General features: G+C 42.7%; 1 protein-coding gene across 5 annotated transcripts in view; it reads left to right on the forward strand.

Moving 5' to 3' along the window:
- Positions 1 to 17242, forward strand: part of LOC135521174 (signal-induced proliferation-associated 1-like protein 2) — a 101540-nt gene extending 84298 nt beyond the window's left edge. For 3 of the 5 annotated variants that reach the window (XM_064947109.1, XM_064947132.1, XM_064947122.1), the window contains 7 exons: positions 4315 to 4426; positions 5057 to 5297; positions 7079 to 7210; positions 11975 to 12037; positions 14026 to 14146; positions 15172 to 15253; positions 15823 to 17242. In XM_064947109.1, the coding sequence (XP_064803181.1) occupies positions 4315 to 4426; positions 5057 to 5297; positions 7079 to 7210; positions 11975 to 12037; positions 14026 to 14146; positions 15172 to 15253; positions 15823 to 15972 (901 nt within the window). In that variant the 3' untranslated portion in view covers positions 15973 to 17242. The remainder of the gene's footprint in view (positions 1 to 4314; positions 4427 to 5056; positions 5298 to 7078; positions 7211 to 11974; positions 12038 to 14025; positions 14147 to 15171; positions 15254 to 15822) is intronic. The other 2 variants (XM_064947114.1, XM_064947127.1) reach the window with 2 other exon arrangements.
- The last annotated feature ends 3535 nt before the right edge of the window (positions 17243 to 20777 follow it).

Genomic DNA, 20777 nt, shown 5'->3' on the forward strand with positions numbered 1-20777 from the left:
GTAATTGTCTGCATAATTTCTAATACCCATTTTAACAAATTGTGAAAGTTTTTTTCTTTATTTTGACTATTTTCTACATTGTAGAATAATGGAGAAGACATCAAAACTATGACATAACACATATGGAATCATGTAATAACCAAAAAAGTGTTAAACAAATCAAAATATATTTTAAATATAAGATTCTTCAAGGTAGCCAACCTACACCTTGATTACAGCTTTGCACTTCAAGAGGTAGTCACCTGGAATTCATTTCAATTAACAGGTGTGCCTTGTTGAAAGTTAATTTATGGAATTATCTGTAATGAACTCATCCTCTGCAGCAGAGGTAACTCTGGGTCTTCCTTTCCTGTGGCGGTCCTCATGAGAGCCAGTTTCATCATAGCGCTTGATGGTTTTTGCAATGGCACTTGAAGAAACTTTCTAAGTTCTTGAAATGTTCCTCATTGACTGACCTTCATGTCTTAAAGCAATGATGGACTGTCGTTTCTCTTTGCTTATTTGAGCTGTTCTTTCCATAATATGGATTTGGTCTTTTACCAAGTAGGGCCATCTTCTGTATACCCACCCCTACCTTGTCACAACAAAACTGATTGTCTCAAACGCATTAAGAAGGAAAGATATTCCACGTCCATCGGTGAAGGGTGAGTCATCATTTCAGAGAAAGCATTTCCACTGCTGCAGAGTCCAATGGCGGTGAGCTTTACACCACTCCTGCCGACGTTTTGCATTGTGCATGGTGATCTTAGGCTTGTGTGCGTCTGCTTTGCCATGGAAACCCATTTTATGAAGCTCCAGACAACCCGTTCTTGTGCTGATGTTTCATCCAGAGGCAGTTTGGAGCTCGGTAGTGAGTGTTGCAACCAAGGTTTCAGCACTCGGGTTCCTCTTCTGTGAGCTTGTGTGGCCTACCACTTCGGCTGAGCCGATGTTGCTCCTAGACGTTTCCACTTCACAATAACAGCACTTACAGTTGCTCGGGGCAGCTCTAGCAGGGAAGAAATTTGACATCCTATGATGAAAGTTACTGAGCTCTTCAGTAAATTTCTCTTCAGCCATTCTACTGCCAATGTTTGTCGATGGAGATTGCATGGTTGTGTGCTACATTTTTATACACCTGTCAGCAACAACTGTGGCTGAAATAGCCGAATCCACTCATTTAAAATGGTGAGTGACCACATACTTTTGTATATATAGTGTAGAAATAGCATTCGTGGATAGTTGTCATTCTTTTGTTGTTATATTATATCATGACAGGTTTCATTGTAATGTTTATGATTGGTGGAGGTTAAGAGTAGAGCAGTATTTTTATCACCACTTTACATTGGCCTTATTCCAAGGTAGCTATTTCAGTGGGGCAAAAAAGTATTTAGTCAGCCACCAATTGTGCAAGTTCTCCCACTTAAAAAGATGAGAGGCCTATAATTTTCATCATAGGTGCACAACTATTCAACTATGACAGAAAAAAATTAGAAAATCACATTGTAGGATTTTTAATGAATTTATTTGCAAATTGTGGTGAAAAATAAATATTTGGTCACCTACAAACAAGCAAGATTTCTGGCTCTCACAGACCTGTAGGTTCTTCTTTAAAAGGCTCCTCTGTCCTCCACTTGTTACCTGTATTAATGGCACCTGTTTGAACTTGTTATCAGTATAAAAGACACCTGTCCACAACCTCAAACAGTCACACTCCAAACTCCACTATGGCCAAGACCAAAGAGCTGTCAAAGGAAACCAGAAACAAAATTGTAGACCTGCACCAGGCTGGGAAGACTGAATCTGCAATAGGTAAGCAGCTTGGTTTGAAGAAATCAACTTTGGGAGCAATTATTAGGAAATGGAAGACATACAAGACCACTGATAATCTCCCTCGATCTGGGGCTCCACGCAAGATCTCACCCCGTGGGGTCAAAATGATCACAAGAACGGTGAGCAAAAATCCCAGAACCACACGGGGGGACCTAGTGAATGACCTGCAGAGAGCTGGGACCAAAGGAACAACGCCTACCATCAGTAACACACTACGCCGCCAGGGACTCAAATCCTGCAGTGCCAGACGTGTCCCCCTGCTTAAGCCAGTACATGTCCAGCCCGTCTGAAGTTTGCTAGAGAGCATTTGGATGATCCAGAAGAAGATTGGGAGAATGTCTTATGGTCAGATGAAACCAAAATATAACTTTTTTGGTAAAAACTCAACTCGTCGTGTTTGGAGGACAAAGAATGCTGAGTTGCATCCAAAGAACACCATACCTACTGTGAAGCATGGGGGTGGAAACATCTGTTTTTCTGCAAAGGGACCAGGACGACTGAGCCGTGTAAAGGAAAGAATGAAAATGGGGCCATGTATCGTGAGATTTTGAGTGAAAACCTCCTTCCATCAGCAAGGGCATTGAAGATGAAACGTGGCTTGGTCTTTCAGCATGACAATGATCCCAAACACACCGCCCGGGCAACGAAGGAGTGGCTTCGTAAGAAGCATTGGCTAGGCCACTCCAGGACCTTGAAGTCTCCAGATCTCAACCCCAGAGAAAATCTTTGGAGGGAGTTGAAAGTCCGTGTTGCCCAGCAACAGCCCCAAAACATCACTGCTCTAGAGGAGATCTGCATGGAGGAATGGGCCAAAATACCAGCAACAGTGTGTGAAAACCTTGTGAAGACTTACAGAAAACGTTTGACATCTGTCATTGCCAACAAAGGGTATATAACAAAGTATTGAGATATACTTTTGTTATTGACCAAATACTTATTTTCCACCATAATTTACAAATAAATTCATTCAAAATCCTACAATGTGATTTTCTGGATTTTTTTTCTCATTTTGTCTGTCATAGTTGAAGTGTCCCTATGATGAAAATTACAGGCCTCTCTCATCTTTTTAAGTGGAAGAACTTGCACAATTGGTGGCTGACTAAATACAATTTTGCCCCACTGTATGTAATTAGTTTGTACTATGTATGCAAGAACAAGTAGTTAGTGTCCTTACCCCTGTACAGAAACAATTAACACAAAAGTAACAGGTTTATAACATAGTCTGCTTTATAAGGCCAATGTTATTTGAGGTATGACCATATAGCATAATAATTTTGACCGCAATATGCTTGCATATCAGCCATGTATACAGCTTTTGTTTACATCTCAATGTACATTATTTCCCTCCTTTTTTCACTTGGGGTTTTCTACATCAGTGGAATGGAAGGCATATTGTCTTTCCTACTAAAGACTCTAACACTGAGATCCAGGTACACAAGCTTTACGGAACACTCTTTGGTTCAATAAACCTCTTACGTATGCTTTATTTTACAGTCCATTATTTACTTTGTATTTACGAAGAAATGACATTGTAAAATTGAGATTATATTATATTTACCTGTTTCTTGAGATTAAAATCACAATTTGGTTGTGTGGAAGTCTCCAAGTTAAGTGCGTAATTTAAATATTGGACAGAGCCCGGTTGAAATGGGCTGGTAAAATAAGTCTACCCACTTTGTCATTCGCATGGTATCTGTACACAATGCAAACTGTGCCTTCCGTGACACCCCACCCCCACTCTGTGTGTTTACCTGGAAATGGCAACTTCCCAAACTAGATGCCCTCCAGTTGAAGCACTGTGATTGAATGGTTTCGTACAGCATATTGTAATAAATTACTCCCCCTGTTTGTGTGTGTGTGTTGATATTCAACTTTCAATAACCCTTTACAGTAGTTCTGGTAGTATACTTATTTCTTATGACCTTGTTTTATAATTTTGTCCTTCCCAAAGAGCAGTGTAATGTGCTGCCTCGTCTTACTTTTGATAGCTTTATGCTTCTATACATGTCTTACTGTTTTCGGTCTTACTATTCAGTAATGTCCTTACTCTCCCACACGTGTCACTATGCCCCCTCTACCGCACCTTTGTCTGCAAATGACCCCCTATTCCAGATGTCGTGCACTGGGTTTGACCAGGAATTTTAGACACCTGTTCTTTGTTCAGGAGAGGCTGCCTTCCACCTACCCTTGTACAATAGCTTTCACAAGAAAGTTTGAGTGAAACTGATAAGATTGTCTCTAATGCATCTCTCTTACCTTTTTTGTTTGTTGTTGCCCCCAATATACACCCTCTCTCTGTCCGTTTCTCATCCCGATCTCTCTCTTTCTCCACCCCACTTTCTCTCTACCCTCGCTGTCTCGTTACATTCTCTACCTTACCATCGTTCTTCATTTAACCCCTTTTTACTCATCCCTATCTCGATCTCTTTTCTCTCTTCCGCCTCTTTGTCTTCCCCTCCCTCCCGCTCTCCATTGCATCCCCCATCCTCCCCTGGGGAGCAGGCTGCGGGCAATGCTGGGTGCAGACAGCCAGGTCCAGCCCAGCCTGACCAGAGAGGCCTTCCTGAAGATGATGCTGCCCGGCAGTCCCCCTGGGGAGGGGGGGCGTGGCAAGGTGAGCCCCTGCTCCCGCTAGTTTTTCTCCACACTCTACTTGGTTCACTAGTTCACTCTACTTGGTTCACTCTGACTCTGTGGTTCATTCATATGCTGTCTGGGCTGTGTTCAGTTAAAGGAAATGTTTGAACGTCGCAGATAGAAATTTAATGAATAGAGCTGACAGCATTATCCAGTGTAGTCTTAGCCATTTCCTCCCCTGACAATGAGTGTCTTGCTTCAATTTCCTTCCCTCCTTCAGTCGGCTCCTTCCTCCGCTTGACATAATCCTGCCAGCAACATAATAGTCAATAGTCTTGACATTCCCTCCTGTAATAAATGGAAGATGCAAGTCTTTCATTATTATCCGATGCCCTGCATTGATACCAACTACTATGCGCAGGGAAGCTATCGTCAGATAATTGAGGGGAAATTATCGGCTCTCATTTTTGGCACTGTGGTAGACCGAAGTTACTGTTACTGTTACTGACATTTTTGTGTAAGATTCAGGCAGTTTTTTCCCTAGTTTAGCACAACCAGTTGGAGCTTGAATCACCCCTTCCGGGGTGCAGCCCTCCAAGATGTAAAATGTCTCAGGATTTTCGGTCACCCTTTTTCCCTCCCTCATTTTCTCCATCCCTTCCCGCAGAGTCTGACTGGTCCTGGCGGCCTGCCCATATCCCCACGGAGGTCCCTGTACCGGACCCTGTCGGACGAGAGCCTGTGCAGCAGCTACAGGAAAAACCTGTCCCTGGTCAGCTCTCGGAGCTCTCTCCTGGACCAGGCCCTGCCCAACGATATCCTGTTCAGCACTCCCACTGAGTCCCACCACAGCACCCTGCCACCTCGCGTGAACCTCGGCCACAGCCATGGGGCGCCGCTACACAAGAGTGAGTGCCTGCCCGTTTAGGGTATGGGTGGCGTAGTCTCTCGCTAGCTAGGTCTTGTCAGTTGTGAAAAAAGAATCTAATAGAACAGATAATATATACTTGAATCTATATCTGTGGTTGAGAGGTAATAGGGATCGCCAACCTTTCTCCTAGAGAGCAACAGGATGTATATATATTCCTCCAGCTCGGCTCGAACTCACCATATTCAGCTAATACCACTAATACCGTCAAGGCCCCTTTTAACTGAAAATCTAAATATGTCCAAACTGTATAGTCAGTGTAAAAGTACCACATTTGCCCTACATTTTATTATATATTAGGGAAACCCTGGAGTAAATTTCATTGATTCAGACATTCATTTAGGAATTGAACACATGTTACGAAATCATTAATGTATCTGCCAAAGATGGAACGCAAACAGGGCAAATGGACAAACGCATTAAATGGACAGTGGACAGCTGCATTCACCTACTCCTGAAAAGCACTTAAAGGCCTACTCTGTGATATTTACAGCCACTTTTATATTTCTCCAGACTCATTCCTCAGCTTTATAGTAAACAAAGTGGCAGGGCAGCCATTTTGATTTTCAAATTAAGGCCATAGAAATAAAAAAATATCTAGCTGCGAGCTCATTGTGGTCAATTAAATGCAAACGCCCTTGCCAGTCTGAAGCTGAACTTGAAGCTGAACTAGACCCATTGTAATAGCTACAGCATATGCCACTTTCAATTTCCCATCTGTCTTGTGCAAACCTATTTTAAAAAGTTTACTCTGTGTATAAGAATCACAGCAAGATATTGGATATTTTCCACTGGGAAAAACATCCCAGTATGTGCTCATTGAGTATGCAAGATATTAACCCTTTCACTGTCTGTCCTCCTTGCGTTCTTTGTTGAAACATTCTAACCACTTGTATTTCGCAATGACACACAGGGGCTGAATACCCCCCCCCATCCACACACACACACACACCTTGGAGGGTGGAGTTTGTGTGTGTGTGTGGGATATGTGATTTGTCTCATTCAGATCACCTTAACTCTATGGGGGGGTTCATCATGAATCTCCAGCTGTGTGCGAGATTAAGGTGCGTATGTGTGTTTTTATGCACACATTTGTATGCCAAGGTTTGTGCGAGTATGTTCGCCAAAGCTGACCCCTGAGGATGTCCCCTAGATGCAGGTGAATTGTCTGTCTGACGGGGGGAAGCTCCCACTTCGTCTCAGTCCTCTGATCAGCTTTCAACAGACTGACATTGGGTTTTAAAAGAGTGACCATGTTCTTGGCAGTTTTCCAAGCAGAAGTGCACTTTAAGAGTGTAATTGTTTAGCTTTTTTTTTTACATTTTGGGTGGGGGTTTGTCTCGCACAGTCAATTTGGTGCAAATTGAACAGGCTGAATTGTATTTGCTTCAAGGGGAATTCCAGATGTCTCTAAAAATGTCTGTTAAGGTGATACAAGTCGTATGGATAACTCTGTGATGTTTGTCTTACGCTTTGGTGGAAAGTGCCTGTCTTTCATTCGTTAAGAGTATCATCTTATTTAAACTCTACTTGTGTTTTTACTGACTTTGAAACCTAAAACCCTGAAATGACTTCGGAAATCTGCAAGCAGTTTGGGCTTAATATAGGAGCAGGTGTTGCAAGTGGAGAATGGATGAGCACTGATGTCTAATTATCGGTAGACAGAAGGGAGAGGGGGAGGGGGAAGAGGGAGAGGGAGAGAGAACCAAATCGGTGAGCTTGTCAGTCACTTATCTAAACCGAAATGTCTCATCTCTACAGATGACCTGTGGTTCTCTGACAGCTCCCTGGCCGACCGCTGCAAAATGGCTGATGGCAGTCTGATGCCTCTCCCGGAAGCAGTGTCTGGCCTGGACTGGTCCCATCTTGTTGATGCCGCAAGGGCTTTTGAAGGTAAGGACAACGTCTAGATTCATCATCTTCATTAAACAAAACTGAGTACTTATTCACTGTTTGACCTTTTGATGCTCCCAAAAGCTTACCCAGCTAACAATTAACATGGCCTAGAACAGTATGGATTTTTTTTTTGTCAAGTACCCATTTGGTTGTGATGTGAGAACATCAGAAGGGGAATCTTCACATTTGTTGGGAAATGATATGTTTGGACGATGTCAAAAGGAAAATATCCCTTTGGACAGACTTTCTTAAAGCACTTAAAAGCTGGACCAACAAAGGTTATGGGAATGTTATCCCCTGACAGACCATAAACGTTATCTCCCTACCTAGCAGAAATGTTCTGGGAATGCAGAAATATTAGCTAGGTGTAAGTGGTACCTGATTTAACATTTGCTGCTACCGAGGTTCTTCCTGCCAGGTGTCATACTGTCAAAGGCTGTTAAATCTTTCGTCCCCAGTTCTCATCAGGCTTTCAGCGCTTGAACTGTTACCCTTTTGTTCACTCAGTATTTGTATCTATTATGGATCCCCATTAGCTGCTGCCAACAATTCCTGGCCTTTATTCGGTGTCTAAATCCACTCTGGTCAATTTAGGTATCTAATTTGGCGTAAAATTCAAAGTGCGAAAAGACCATTATGAAAGTTGTTTTTCTTTTCTCTTAATGTTCAGATGGGATTTCAATGTCCGTCATCCAATTCTAGTCTGCCAAATTAATTTGCTGAAGCGACTTGACATGAATTCAAATTGACCCCCAATATCATCTTGACCCAGTCAAAATCCTCAGTCTCTCCCGTTGTCTGTCTACCTCGAGGTGCTAATTAGCAGGAAGTGGAAGGAGAGAGAGAGAGAGAGTATTTGGGGACTTGAGAAACGAAGCATTATGACAATGGAGCACACAGCAAGGAACCATTTTGCCAATTCGCGCCGTAATTGCACCTCTTGCTTGCACACTTTCTCTGGCAATTATAGCCTCGCTACCTCGTCCAACTGTGTTTCTGGTCATCTGGAATTACAGGGTGATGTACTCACAATGTTGTTTTTTCCTGCAAATGGCTCCTGCTTCCTTCATGACCAACAGATGTTTATAGACTGGATAGTTTGGACCTGTTGACCACGTTTTTTTCACCCTGAGCAACGAGGGGTGGGGCCGGGGACATGGATTAGCATCGGGCTGCACAGCAGCCTTCGATTTGTGTAGAAGTCAACACCAGAGAAAAGAGAGGGAACTCATTGTCTTGGAGAGTCGTGGTAGTGTTGACCCTTGCGTTATTATGCCATGTCGTTTAATTGGCTTGTTTTGTTTCGTGTCGCTCGCTGTGTGCTCTCAAGGCAGTGTTGCTAAGCGCGCGGAGACTCTAGCATGCTGGGGGAAAAGGGCAGGGTGAGCATTAGTAGCAACAAGCGAGCATTATTTATGTTACCGTAGACCTACGCATACTAGAACAGGACAAATGGTTCACAGTCAAGAGTGCAGCAGAGCAGACACAACACAGACATTCCTCTCTCCTTGTGTGTCTCATTCTTCAGTTGTGATTCATATTTATCAATGATAAACTTTATCTTAGACTGTTTGTCTTCCATATTGAACATTACAGAGAGAATGTCATGGGGTGTTTTAGTTGTTTCCAACTCACTATAGGCTAGTATTTTTAAGGAAAAGGAATACCTGGCTCTGTTCTAGATCTCCCTCTTTTACTTTCCCCCTTTCCCTCTCTTGTGTTCTTTGTTTTCCACTAATGACAATCACTTCACCTGTGATTTACTTCAGTCAATGTTCAGCCAATGTTGAGACTCAATTAGAACGGAGTGATTGTTAAAAGGAAGAAAGAGGGACGTGTAATTATGGGTGGTTTTCAAAGCTTCAGTCTCTCGCTTGGCTCTCAGAAGCAACTTCGGTGAGACACTTATCTTTAGTGAGAACCACTTTCATCTCTCTTCCCTCTCGCTCTTTACCCCTCTCTCGCAATTCCCTTTTTCTCTCTCCCCTCTTCTCACTCCTTAGCGGGAATAATCTTAGCGAGAACAGCTCCCATCCCTTTCCCCTTCTCCCTCCTTTCTGTCATCCACATTCCAAATCCACGTCACCTCTCAACGCCATCCACATATTGAGAAGACGGATGCAGCTGGGGGATGGTTGGTGCTGCCCTTTCGCAAGAAACTTAACCTCACTTTCCTCAACCTCACTTTCCCAGGCTTTCTAAATTGATATGTGATGCCCACTCGGACATCTGCTAGGCTATTCTGACTTCTCACAAGCTTAGTCTGTTTTTTCTTGTCTTCTTCTCTATCCAGAATTGTCCTATGCTCTCTATCTGGAAGGTAACAATAGTGTGCTGTGCCATGTCAGTTACTAAGGAAGGGTACTGGCTTCTAGTGTTTCTCCACTCGACAACCCATCTGACTGCGTTTTATTGTTCTAGCCCAGTGCTAATCCACTTGATTCAACTTAGCCAAGGGCTGTTTGAGTTGTTGACTAGTTGAATCAGGTGTGTTAGTTTTGGTGGGCTAGAAAAAAAATGTGCAGTCATGTGGGTCTTTACAGCTGGAGTTGAGAATCACTGGCTTATAATGCCTTCGGAAAATATTCAGACCCCTTGACTTTTTACACATTTTGTTAGGTTACAGCATAAAAATTAATTAATCTGTTTTTTTCCCCTCATCAATCTACACACAATACCACATAATGACAAAGCAAAAGCAGGTTTAGACATCTTTGCAAATTTATTAAAATAATTAATAAAAACAATTAAATCACATTTACATAAGTATTCAGACCCATTACTCAGTATATTGTTGAACCACCTTTGGCAGCAGTTACAGCCTTGAGTTTTCTTTGATAAAATGCTACAATCTTGTCACATCTGTATTTGGGGAGGTTCTATCATTCTTCTCTGCAGATTCTCTCAAGCTCTGTCAGGTTGGATAGGGAGCGTTGCTGCACAGCTATTTTCAGGTCTCTCCAGAGATGTTCGATCGGGTTCAAGTCCGGGCTCTGGCTGGGCCACTCAAGGACATGCAGAGACTTATCCTGGAACCACTCCGGTGTTGTCTTGGCTGTGTGCATAGGGTCATTGTCCTGTTGAAAGGTGAACATTTGCCCCAGTCTGAGGTCCTGAGCGCTCTGGAGCAGGTTTTCATCAAGGCTCTCTCTGTACTTTGCTCCGTTCATCTTTCCCTCGATCCCAACTAGTCTCCCAGTCCCTGATGCTGAAAAACACCACCACAGCATGATGCAGCCACCACCATGCTTCACCGTAGGGATGGTGCCAGGTTTCTTCCAGATGTGACGCTCGGCATTCAGGCCAAAGAGTTTAATCTTGGTTTCATCAGACCAGAGAATCTTGTTTCTCATGGTCTGAGAGTCCATTAGGTGCCTTTTGGCAAACTCCAAGCGGGGTGTCATGTGCCTTTAACTGAGGAGTGGCTTCCGTCTGGCCACTCTACTGTAAAGGCCTGATTGGTGGAGTACTGCAGAGATGGTTGTCCTTCTGGAAGGTTCTCCAATCTCCGCAGAAGAGCTTTGTCAGAGTGACGTGTCGGGTTCTTGGTCACATCCCTGACCCAGGCCCTTTTCCCCCGATTGCTCAGTTTGACTGGGCGGCCAGCTCTAAGGATAGTCTTGGTGATTCCAAACTTCTTCCATTTTAAGAATGATGGAGGCCACTGTGTTCTTCAAGGCTGCAGAACTGTTTTTTGTATCCTTCCCCAGATCTGTGCCTCGACACAATCCTGTGTTGGAGCTCTACGGATAATTCTTTCGACCTCATGGCTTGTTTTTTTTCTCTGCCATGCACTGTCAACTGTGGGACCTTATATAGACAGGTGTGTGCCTTTCCAAATCATGTCCAATCAATTGAATTTACCACAGGTAGACTCCAATCAAGTTATAGAAACATCTCAAGGATGATCAATGGAAACGGGATGCAAATGATCTCAATTTCAAGTCTCATAGCAAAGAGTCTAAATACTTATGCAAATAAGGTATTTCTGTTTTTTTATTTTGTATACATTTGTAAAAAATGTCTAAACCTGTTTTCACTTTGTCATTGTTGTGGTATTGTGTGTAGATTGCTGAGTTTTTGTACATTTTTTAAAAATCCATTTTAAAAGACTGTAACGTAACAAAATGTGGAAAGGGTCAAGGGGTCTGAATACAGTCCGAAGGCACTGTGTATTATACTGTGAGTGGGGCCTTAACTGTGTGAAATCCAGTTTGCTCTCATATTTAACCAGCAGCCTGCTCGTGCCCTCTTCCCCCCACCCCTCCCCCGAGAGAGTGGATCCAGGTGGTAAATACAGTGCTGTGAAAAAGTATTTTCCCCCTTACTCATTTTCTCTATTTTTGCATATTGTTGATACTGAATGTTATCAGATCTTAAACCTTTATCTAATATTAGGTTTTGTTGAAGATCTGATCATGTTCAGTATAAAAACATATGCAAAAATAGCGAAAATTAGAAAGTAGCTCCATAATTGTTGCTTTTAGGATAGACTCTGGCAAAGGCTTAGGGATGGGAGCTAACCATAGCACCTCCACAGGATCCATTCTACTCTACATCACTCCCTATTAGTCACGCTCTCCACCTTCATGGTTGCAAGATTGGACTGCTTAAAAGGGCTGCACCAGAATGTGTCCTTCCTTAGAACATTGCTTTTGGAGCATTTAAGCGCTACTGTAGGTTAATTTGCACTGAAAGTGGACTGTACACAGTCTGGGTAACTGAACTGTACCTGAGGGATGTGCTGTCTCCTGTTTTCAGGTCTGCAGCTCGACAAGGATACCAGTCGTCTGTGTGATAAAGACTGTCCGAAAGACTCACTAGGTGACATGACATTTTGCTTCGCGAGGCACTCTATTCTTCACTGGAATTCCTTGACTTTTACTACCACTAGTTAGTTACTGGCATTAAAGCTTCTTTCACCTTTACTGCCGTTGGTGCTTTTGCTATTACTGCTATGGGACCTCCACAACTGCTACAATTTTATTTAGTGTTGAAACCAAATCAAATGAGGGTTTTTACGAGCATTTCTGTAACACTACAGCAGCTACTACTACCACTGTACATCTATCACCACCTTCTAGCTGCCTAGTGCCTCTGCCTAGTGCCTCTGCCTAGTGCCTCTGCCTAGTGCCTCTGCCTTGTGCCTCTGCCTAGTGCCTCTGCCTAGTGCCTCTGCCTAGTGCCTCTGCCTAGTGCCTCTGCCTTGTGTTACCTCAACCACTTCTTCTGTTGTGATGTTTTCTCCTGCTAACTTTTGTTCCAGCCTTGCACTAACACACCTGATTAAACTGCTCTCCTCTTCTAATCTGGTATTTCCCAGCAGTTAAGAACATTATTGAAGTTGAGATGTGTGTCATGGTATTTAAAGCTACACTATGCAGAAATCTCTCCGCCATTTCCTGGTTGCTAAAATTCTAATAATTTGACAAATTTCAGTTTGTGACAAAACAAGCAAGTGTAGTGTAGAGAATCATTGTAAACTGCTGTGAAATGTATATTCCATAACCAAAAACATTGTACACTGAACAAAAATGTAAAGTCTTGGTCCCATGTTTCATGAGCTGAAATAAAAGATCCCAGAAATGTTCCATATGGACAAAACGTTTATTTCTCTAAAATTTTGTGCAAAGATGTGTTTACATCCATGTTAGTGAGCATTTCTCATTTGCCAAGATAATAAATCCACCTGATAGGTGTGGCATATCAAGAAGCTGATTAAACAGCATGATCATTACACAGGTGCACCTAATGATGGTGTCAATAAAATGGCACTCTAAAATTACACAACACAATGCCACAGATGTCTCAAGTTTTGAGGGACCATGCAATTGGCATGCTAACTTCAGGAATGTATACCAGAGGTGTTATCAGAGAATAGAATGTTAATTTCTCTACCATAAGCCGCCTCCAACGTCGTCTTAGAGAACTTGGTAATACGTCCAACCAGCCTCACACCCGCAGACCATTTGTATAGTGTTGTGTGGGCAAGCGGTTTGCTGATATCAACGTTGTGAACTGAGTGCCCCATGGTGGCAGTGGGGTTATGGTATGGGCAGGCATAAGCTACGGACAACCAACGCAAAAGCATTTTATCAATGGCCAATTGACTGCACTGAGATACCGTTACGAGATCCTGAGGCCCATTGTCGTGCCATTCATCCTCCACCATCACCTGCTGTTTCAGCGAGATAATGCACGGCCCCATGTCATCGGATTTGTACACAATTCCTGGAAGCTGAAAATGTCCCAGTTCTTTCATGGCTTGCATACTCACCAGCCATGTATGGGATGCTCGGGATCAACGTGTACGACCACGTGTTCCAGTTCCCGGCAATATCCAGCAACTTCACGCAACCATTGAAGGGGGTGGGACAACATTCCACAGGCCACAATCAACAGCCAGATTAACTCTATGCGAAGGAGATGTGTCGTACTGCATGAGGCAAATGGTGGTCACACCTGATATTGACTGGTTTTCTGATCCACGCCTCTGCCTTTTTTTTGTGTCTGTGAAATCTATAGATTAGGACCTAATAATAAGAATAAGAATACAAAATCAAATGATTTACTTATATGAAATGTAACTCAGTCAAATATTTGAAATTGTTGAATGTTGCGTTTATGTTTTTGTTGACTGTATTTTCAGCCATTTGAAGCTGGTGTGCAAAACTAACTAAAAGTCGCAAAAAACGAAGCGTAAGAATGGGATGCAGAGAAATAGAGCACATAGAACAGATCTATCCCCCCCCCCCCCCCCCAAAAAGTGACCTATTGCGGCTTTAATAGTATTGTGTGTGTGTTTTCTTTAGCAGCGGACCAGGGTTCACTCTGCTCCATGTTGGACGTGGAGCAGGCCCAGCAGGCCATGGATCTGTCCCGTGAGCTGAGTCGGAGGGTGGCTGTGTCGGAGGCTGCCGCTCTGGAGGCAGGGTAGGTGTACTGCGCCTTTGGGTGGGGCAGGCAGTTAAATGCGCTTGACTTATTAGAGAAGGGATTTAGTTATTGAAGGTCTTACATATGCACATATTTAACACTACTTGCTGACTGAATGCACTAGCATAAATGCTGAAATATTGTTCATCCTCCTCTAAAGGAATCACTTTTATGATCAAAAGATTCTGATTATAGGCCCAGTGTAGTCAAAAATGTGATTTTTCCTTCTCTCTCTCTCTGTGTGTGTGTGTGTGTGTGTGTGTGTGTGTGTGTGTGTGTGTGTGTGTGTGTGTGTGTGTGTGTGTGTGTGTGTGTGTGTGTGTGTGTGTGTGTGTGTGTGTGTGTGTGTGTGTGTGTGTTAAAAAAATCACATTGTGGTTGGAGTAATAATGTGAAATTGTGAAAAATATGATAATGCCTTTCTAGTGTAAGAGTTTTTTGAAAGACTGCCTAAAATTTCTGCCTGTTTTGGTGGGATGGAGTTTTGGCCTGCCTGGTGTCAACATAAATGAGCTAATAGACCAATAAGAAAGAGTTCCAGACCTCTCTGCCAATATCAGCTAGTTTTCAATGTTCTCCTCCCCACTCAGACCCCTCCCAGACACTCCTAGCAGTCCTTCTTGGAAAAATGGCTCTTTGCTAAGAAGCTATTTTTGTTTATTTTTTACTATTTTAATTGAAAACAATCACAGTAAGGTGCTTAATTGTTAACCAGAAAATGTTAATAACTATGTAAACATTTTCATAAATGACCTTCACTTCACATAAATGACCTTGAGTATGGACCTACAACACTATTCACTTAAATATGTTTTAAGTCAGTGACCTGGTCACACCTGAAGTTAGCTAGTAAACAATGCCGTTTTTTGTCAGTAGTTATACTCCACTTCAAAGAGTGGTGTAATTGATGCTGTATAAAAGCATATACCAATAAAGACAGACATAACGAAGAGGTCAAATTCTATAGACTGCTCTATAGACTCGCAAAACATGAAGAAGCCTGTCTCTCTATCACTATATAGGGATGGTTCTCCTGCTCTGCTCACTGGCAAAGTCATCCAACTGGAAGAGATCCTCAGACAGCTTCAGTTCGACCTGCGAAAGGTATAGTCAACTCCCCGAAGCACATCAGCAATGTGTCCAGTGAATCGCTTAGCATGTATAACAATAATAACATGGTCATTTAGCTGATTACTTTCATCCAAAGGGATGTGCAGCTAACATATGAAGCAGTATACTACCATGATACACTAAAATGGTCTGTACAATTAGCTGTGGTTTTAAAATGTACGCTTCTCTGTTGGTGTATGTTGTAAATCATACAACCCAAGCGAAAATCAGTTGTCATAGTCAGGTGGAATATTGATTGTAAAAAGGACGTTTTGCCAGTCTTATCTGACCAGATAAACAGCAAGAATATGATTTGCTTTCCCATGATGTGGTGACGTCGTCATATAATATGCATCTTTACCTGGCTATAACAGAGACCAGTTGCTTGTAATCTGGTTATATTTTGTATTCTCATTCAGAAAACCAGTGTACAACCAGGCAATTATGTCATAATGAAGCCAAATCTTGTCTACTGTGCCAAATGGTGATTATATGTATAGCCAATGTCATCATGCCAGGTTGCGTAATAACCTGTGTGTGTGTGTGTGTGTCCCTCTCCACAGGAGCAAGAGGACAAGGCCATGTTGCAGGAGCAGGTCCAGCACTTGCGTCAGGACAACATGCGTCTGCACGAGGAGAGCCAAACGGCAGCCGGCCAGCTCAGGAGGTTCAGCGAATGGTTCCTAAACTCGGTCGACAACAAGAAGCCCTGAGCAACAAAAAAAACACTGACACACAAACACTGCAACTCGGCCGTTAACTCCACATTACCTGAGCCAGTGGCATGTCAAGAGGGACAATGTCTACAGTGATTTAAAGTGAATAGCCATCGCATGAGTGCGAGAAGTTGCGAGTTAGCGTGCTACTGCTAGTAGCATTGTTTTGTAATCAAAACAACAACATGAATTAGTGTAAATATACCAAGGGGACGGGGGAGGGTAAAGGGATACATTTATAGAAGGTTAAAATAAAGGGGAGGAAGGGAAGAATGCTTCAGATCTCATGTTTTTTGGCTATTTGGTTATAGGAAGGAACATGTGAATTTAAAAAAACAAATGAATGTAACTTATGTGAAATCTATATTCTTTTGTCGAATAAGGCAAGTGTAAACTTATCGGTTCCCTCAGTAAACAACAATGAAAAGAAGTTCACCCAAATAAATTTACTCAACTTTACCTTGACTTTTAATGCATTATATAATAACCAGGAAGTAACTAAGGTGTTACAAGGTTCTTGTATAAGTTTTGTAAATACTCCACTTTTGAACAAAAAAATGAAATTGTCCTAGCAATAAATATGCTGATAGTCACAAAACTGTTATTAATGGTTAGCACTGATTGTGGTGTTGTCGAAATAGCGGTTGTATTGGATTACTTGGAAGTGTTTATTTTGCAGGAACAAAAACGTGCCTGACTTTAACCAGTGGTGTATGGATACTGTAGTCTTTTCTGTTGTCGTAGTCCCTCATCCTTTTCCAACCTCACGCCTTGTCCACCACTCTCACTAATGATGTCTACCATGATTTTATGACCTTTTTCTTTTTGCCACAGAGAAAAGTATTCTTATGCAGTCGATCCTGAACACTTGCAGGTACACAAGGTACCACCAAGTGTACGAATTATGTATTTTCAATGCCAAAGTGTTTGATGTTCTTTGTACAGTACTTTAAAGAAAGTGTCTTGTATTTAACACTCTTATTTAAATTTACCCTCCGAATTGTTTATTTTAATATTGAGTATTTTGATCCTTTCTGTACTAAAACAATTAATGGCTCCTTATTGGCAATGTCTGTATAGTTGGCAAGAGATGAGATATAAATACTATATACTTATAAAGGGTTATTTCTGGGAAGCCCAACGTTTGGATGCTGCTAGAATACAGCCTGTTGTTTTGTAAGCCTTTCTTTCTTTGTAAGATGTTTTGTTAAAGATGGGACAAAAGGTTTGCTTTTTTTAATAAATGTAGGATGTTGGAAAAACAAAATGGACTCAACAGTGACATTCAATTCCAGCGACAACATTTGAGTATTAAGGTATATTTTTGTAATGTTCCGTGTTGTTTTGCAAACAAATTATGTCTTAAACAGACATCCTATAGTATGCCCCTGACTATAATCAGTGCTAGATACAGTTTGATAAGTGGCATGCAGTCGTTTAGAGTATTGAATTATGGGTAACACTTGTACAGGGATCATATCTTCGGCACAATTGGGAATCCGCATAGTGCCTTCCTTTTTTATAGGTCAGGCCTCTATTCAAAACAGCTCCTCTCTCCAAAGGATCTAGCAAAAGTGATGCCTGGCTGGCTGGAAACGGGTATTCTGGAGTGTAGCACACTATCATCAAATCTTGTCAGACCCAGATGGGCTGGGAGTGTCCACAAGCATCACCTAGATAAACCTTTTGAATTATTCATGGCTTGGAAGAAATTTCATTATAATACTTTTCGCAATAGAATTTTCAGATCTGGATCCTGGAGCCATGTTAAACTAATAAAAAATATATATTTGCCCCAAAATGATGGTACTGTAAAGTATTTGGCTCAGAGGTCTCTGAGGAGTAGGGCTATCAGCTCTTATGGCAAGGAGACACAAGTGAAATTTTGCTCAGTGCAAATAGCTGTCAAACTTGTCTTGTACTGGTGAATTCACACGATAGTAATCAGACTAATTGTTTTTATTCCTTATCAGTTAAACTTAACATATTGGAAAGTCTTATGTGTTGAGAAATCAGAGCATAGTATTTTCCTAAAACCTCACACAACCAAACTAGTCTCTTATGAAAACCTTGAATACATTCTGAAAACAAGTCCTAGATTTGGTCGACACCAGTTTACCTCGTAAGGATCTCTACAGATCGGTGTCCCACCCTCGCGACAGTTGAGCTAATGTGCGCTAGTGCAATTAGCATGAGGTTGTAAGTAACAAGAACATTTCCCAGGACTTAGACGTATCGGATATTGGTAGAAAGCTTAAATTATTAATCTAACTGCACTGTCCAATTTACAGTAGCTATGACAGTGAAAGAATACCATGCTATTGTTTGAAAAAATATTAATAAACCAATTAGGCACATTTGGGCAGCCTTGATACAACATTTTGAACAGTTCTTTGGACCAGTCTAAAACTTTGCACATACTGCTGCCATCTAGTGGCCAACATCTAAATTGCACCTGGGCTGGAAAATAAATTATGGCCTTTCTCTTGTATTTCAAAGATGGTACAAAAAAAATATTATTTTGTATTATCTTTTACCAGATCTATGTTATATTCTCCTACATTAATTTCACATTTCCACAAACTTCAAAGTGTTTCCTCTCAAATGGTATCAAGAATTTGCATGTCCTTGCTTCAAGTCCTGAGCAGTTAAATTTGGGTCATTTTGGTGAAAATTTTAAAAAGGGGTGGATCCCTATCATGTCCAACTAAGTTGGCAACATACTCTCATTGTGTCCAACAGATGAGCCATTATGTATGGCAGATCGAGGACATTCCCATCCCTTAGGGACAATAACCTGTGGTATGGTGGGGAAGTCTGTACAGATATCAGCCTAGCCTGTCTACAACAGTAGGCCTATGTCCCAGATGCCTCTCCTGCAGCCTCCAGCCACCCAATTTAGGTCCCATTACCTCACCTCTCTCCACATCAAATCAAACTTTATTTGCCATGTGCCGAATCCAAGTTTAGACTTTACAGTGAAATGCTTACTTACAAGCCCTTAACCAACAGTGCAGTTCAAGAAGAAGAAAATATTTACTAAGTAGTTCAAAATAAAAAGTAACAATAAGAATAATAACGAGTCTATATACAGGGGGCTCCGGTACCGAGTCAGTGTGCGGGGGTACAGGCTAGTTGAGGTAATCTGTACATGTAGGTGGGGGGAAGTGACTATGCATTGGTAACAAGCAGCGGTGTACAAGGGGGGTCAATGTTAATTGTCCGGTGGCGATTTTCATAAATTGTTCAGCAGTCCAATGGCTTGGGGGTAGAAGCTGTTGAGTAGCCTTTTGGTCCTAGACTTGGCGCTCCGGTACCACTTGCCGTGCGGTGGCAGAGAGAACAGTCTATAACTTGGGTGACTGGATGGCAGGTAGCTTGGCCCCATTTGCACTACCGTCTGTAGCGCCTTACAGTCAAATGTCGAGCAGTTGCCACACCAGGCGGTGATGCAACCATTCAGGCAGGATCCTCTCGATGGTGCAGTTGTAGAACCTGTTGAGGATCTGGGGTCCAATGCCAAATCTTTTCAGTCTCCCGAGGGGGAAACGTTTTTGGCGTGCCCTCTTCACGACTGTCTTGGTATGTTTGGACCATGATAGTTCGATGGTGATGCGGACACCAAGGAACTTGAAACTTTCAACCCGCTCCACTACAGCCCCGTCAATGTTAATGGGGGCCTGTCCGGCCTGCCTTTTCCTGTAGTCCACGATCAGCTCCTTTGCCTTGCTCACATTGAGGGGAAGGTTTTTATCCTGGCACCAGACTACCAGTTCTCTGACCTCCTCCCTATAGGCTGTCTCATCGCTGTCCGTCATGGTTGTGTTGTCAGCAAACTTAATGATGATGTTGGAGTCGTGTTTGGCCACGCAGTCGTGGGTGAACAGGGAATACAGGAGGGGACTAAGTACACACCCCTGTGGGGCCCCAGTGTCAAGGATCAGCGTGGCAGATGTGTTGTTGCCTACTCTTACCACCTGGGGGCGGTCCGTCAGGAAGTCCAGGAACCAGTTACAGAGGGAAGTGTTTAGTCCCAGAGTCCTTAGCTTAGTGATGAGCTTCGTGGTCACTATGGTGTTGAACACTGAGCTGTAGTCAATGAACAGCATTCTCACATAGGTGTTCCTTTTGTCCAGGTGAGAAAGGGCAGTGTGGAGTGCGATTGAGATTGTGTCATCTGTGGATCTGTTGGGGCGGTGTGCAAATTGGAGAGGGTCTATGGTGTCCGGGAGAATGCTGTTGATGTGAGCCATGCCCAGCCTTTCAAAGCACTTCATGGCTACCGATGTGAGTGCCACGGGCGGTAATCATTTAGGCAGGTTATCTTCACTTCCTTGGGCACAGGGACTATGGTGGTCTGCTTGAAACATGTAGGTATAACAGACTCTGTTAGCGAGAGGTTGAAAATGTCAGTGAAGACACTTGACAGTTGGTTTGCGCATGCTTTGAGTACACGTCCTGGTAATCCGTCTGGCGCAGCGGATTTGTGATTGTTGATCTGTTTGAAAGTTTTGTTCACATCGGCTGCCGAGAGCGGTATCACACAGTCATCCAGAACAGCTGGTGCTCTCGTGCATGCTTCAGTGTTGTTTGCCTCGAAGCGAGCATAAAATGCATTTAGCTCATCTGGTAGGCTCGCGTCACTGGGCAGCTCGTGTCTGGGTTTCCCTTTGTAGTCCATAATAGTTTTCAAGCCCTGCCACATCCGACGAGCATCAGAGCCGGTGTAGGAGGATTCAATCTTAATCCTGTATTGACGCTTTGTTGTTTGATGGTTCGTCTGAGGACATAGCAGGATTTCT

This window comes from Oncorhynchus masou, chromosome 4, assembly GCF_036934945.1.
Source record: "Oncorhynchus masou masou isolate Uvic2021 chromosome 4, UVic_Omas_1.1, whole genome shotgun sequence".
NCBI lineage: Eukaryota > Metazoa > Chordata > Actinopteri > Salmoniformes > Salmonidae > Oncorhynchus > Oncorhynchus masou.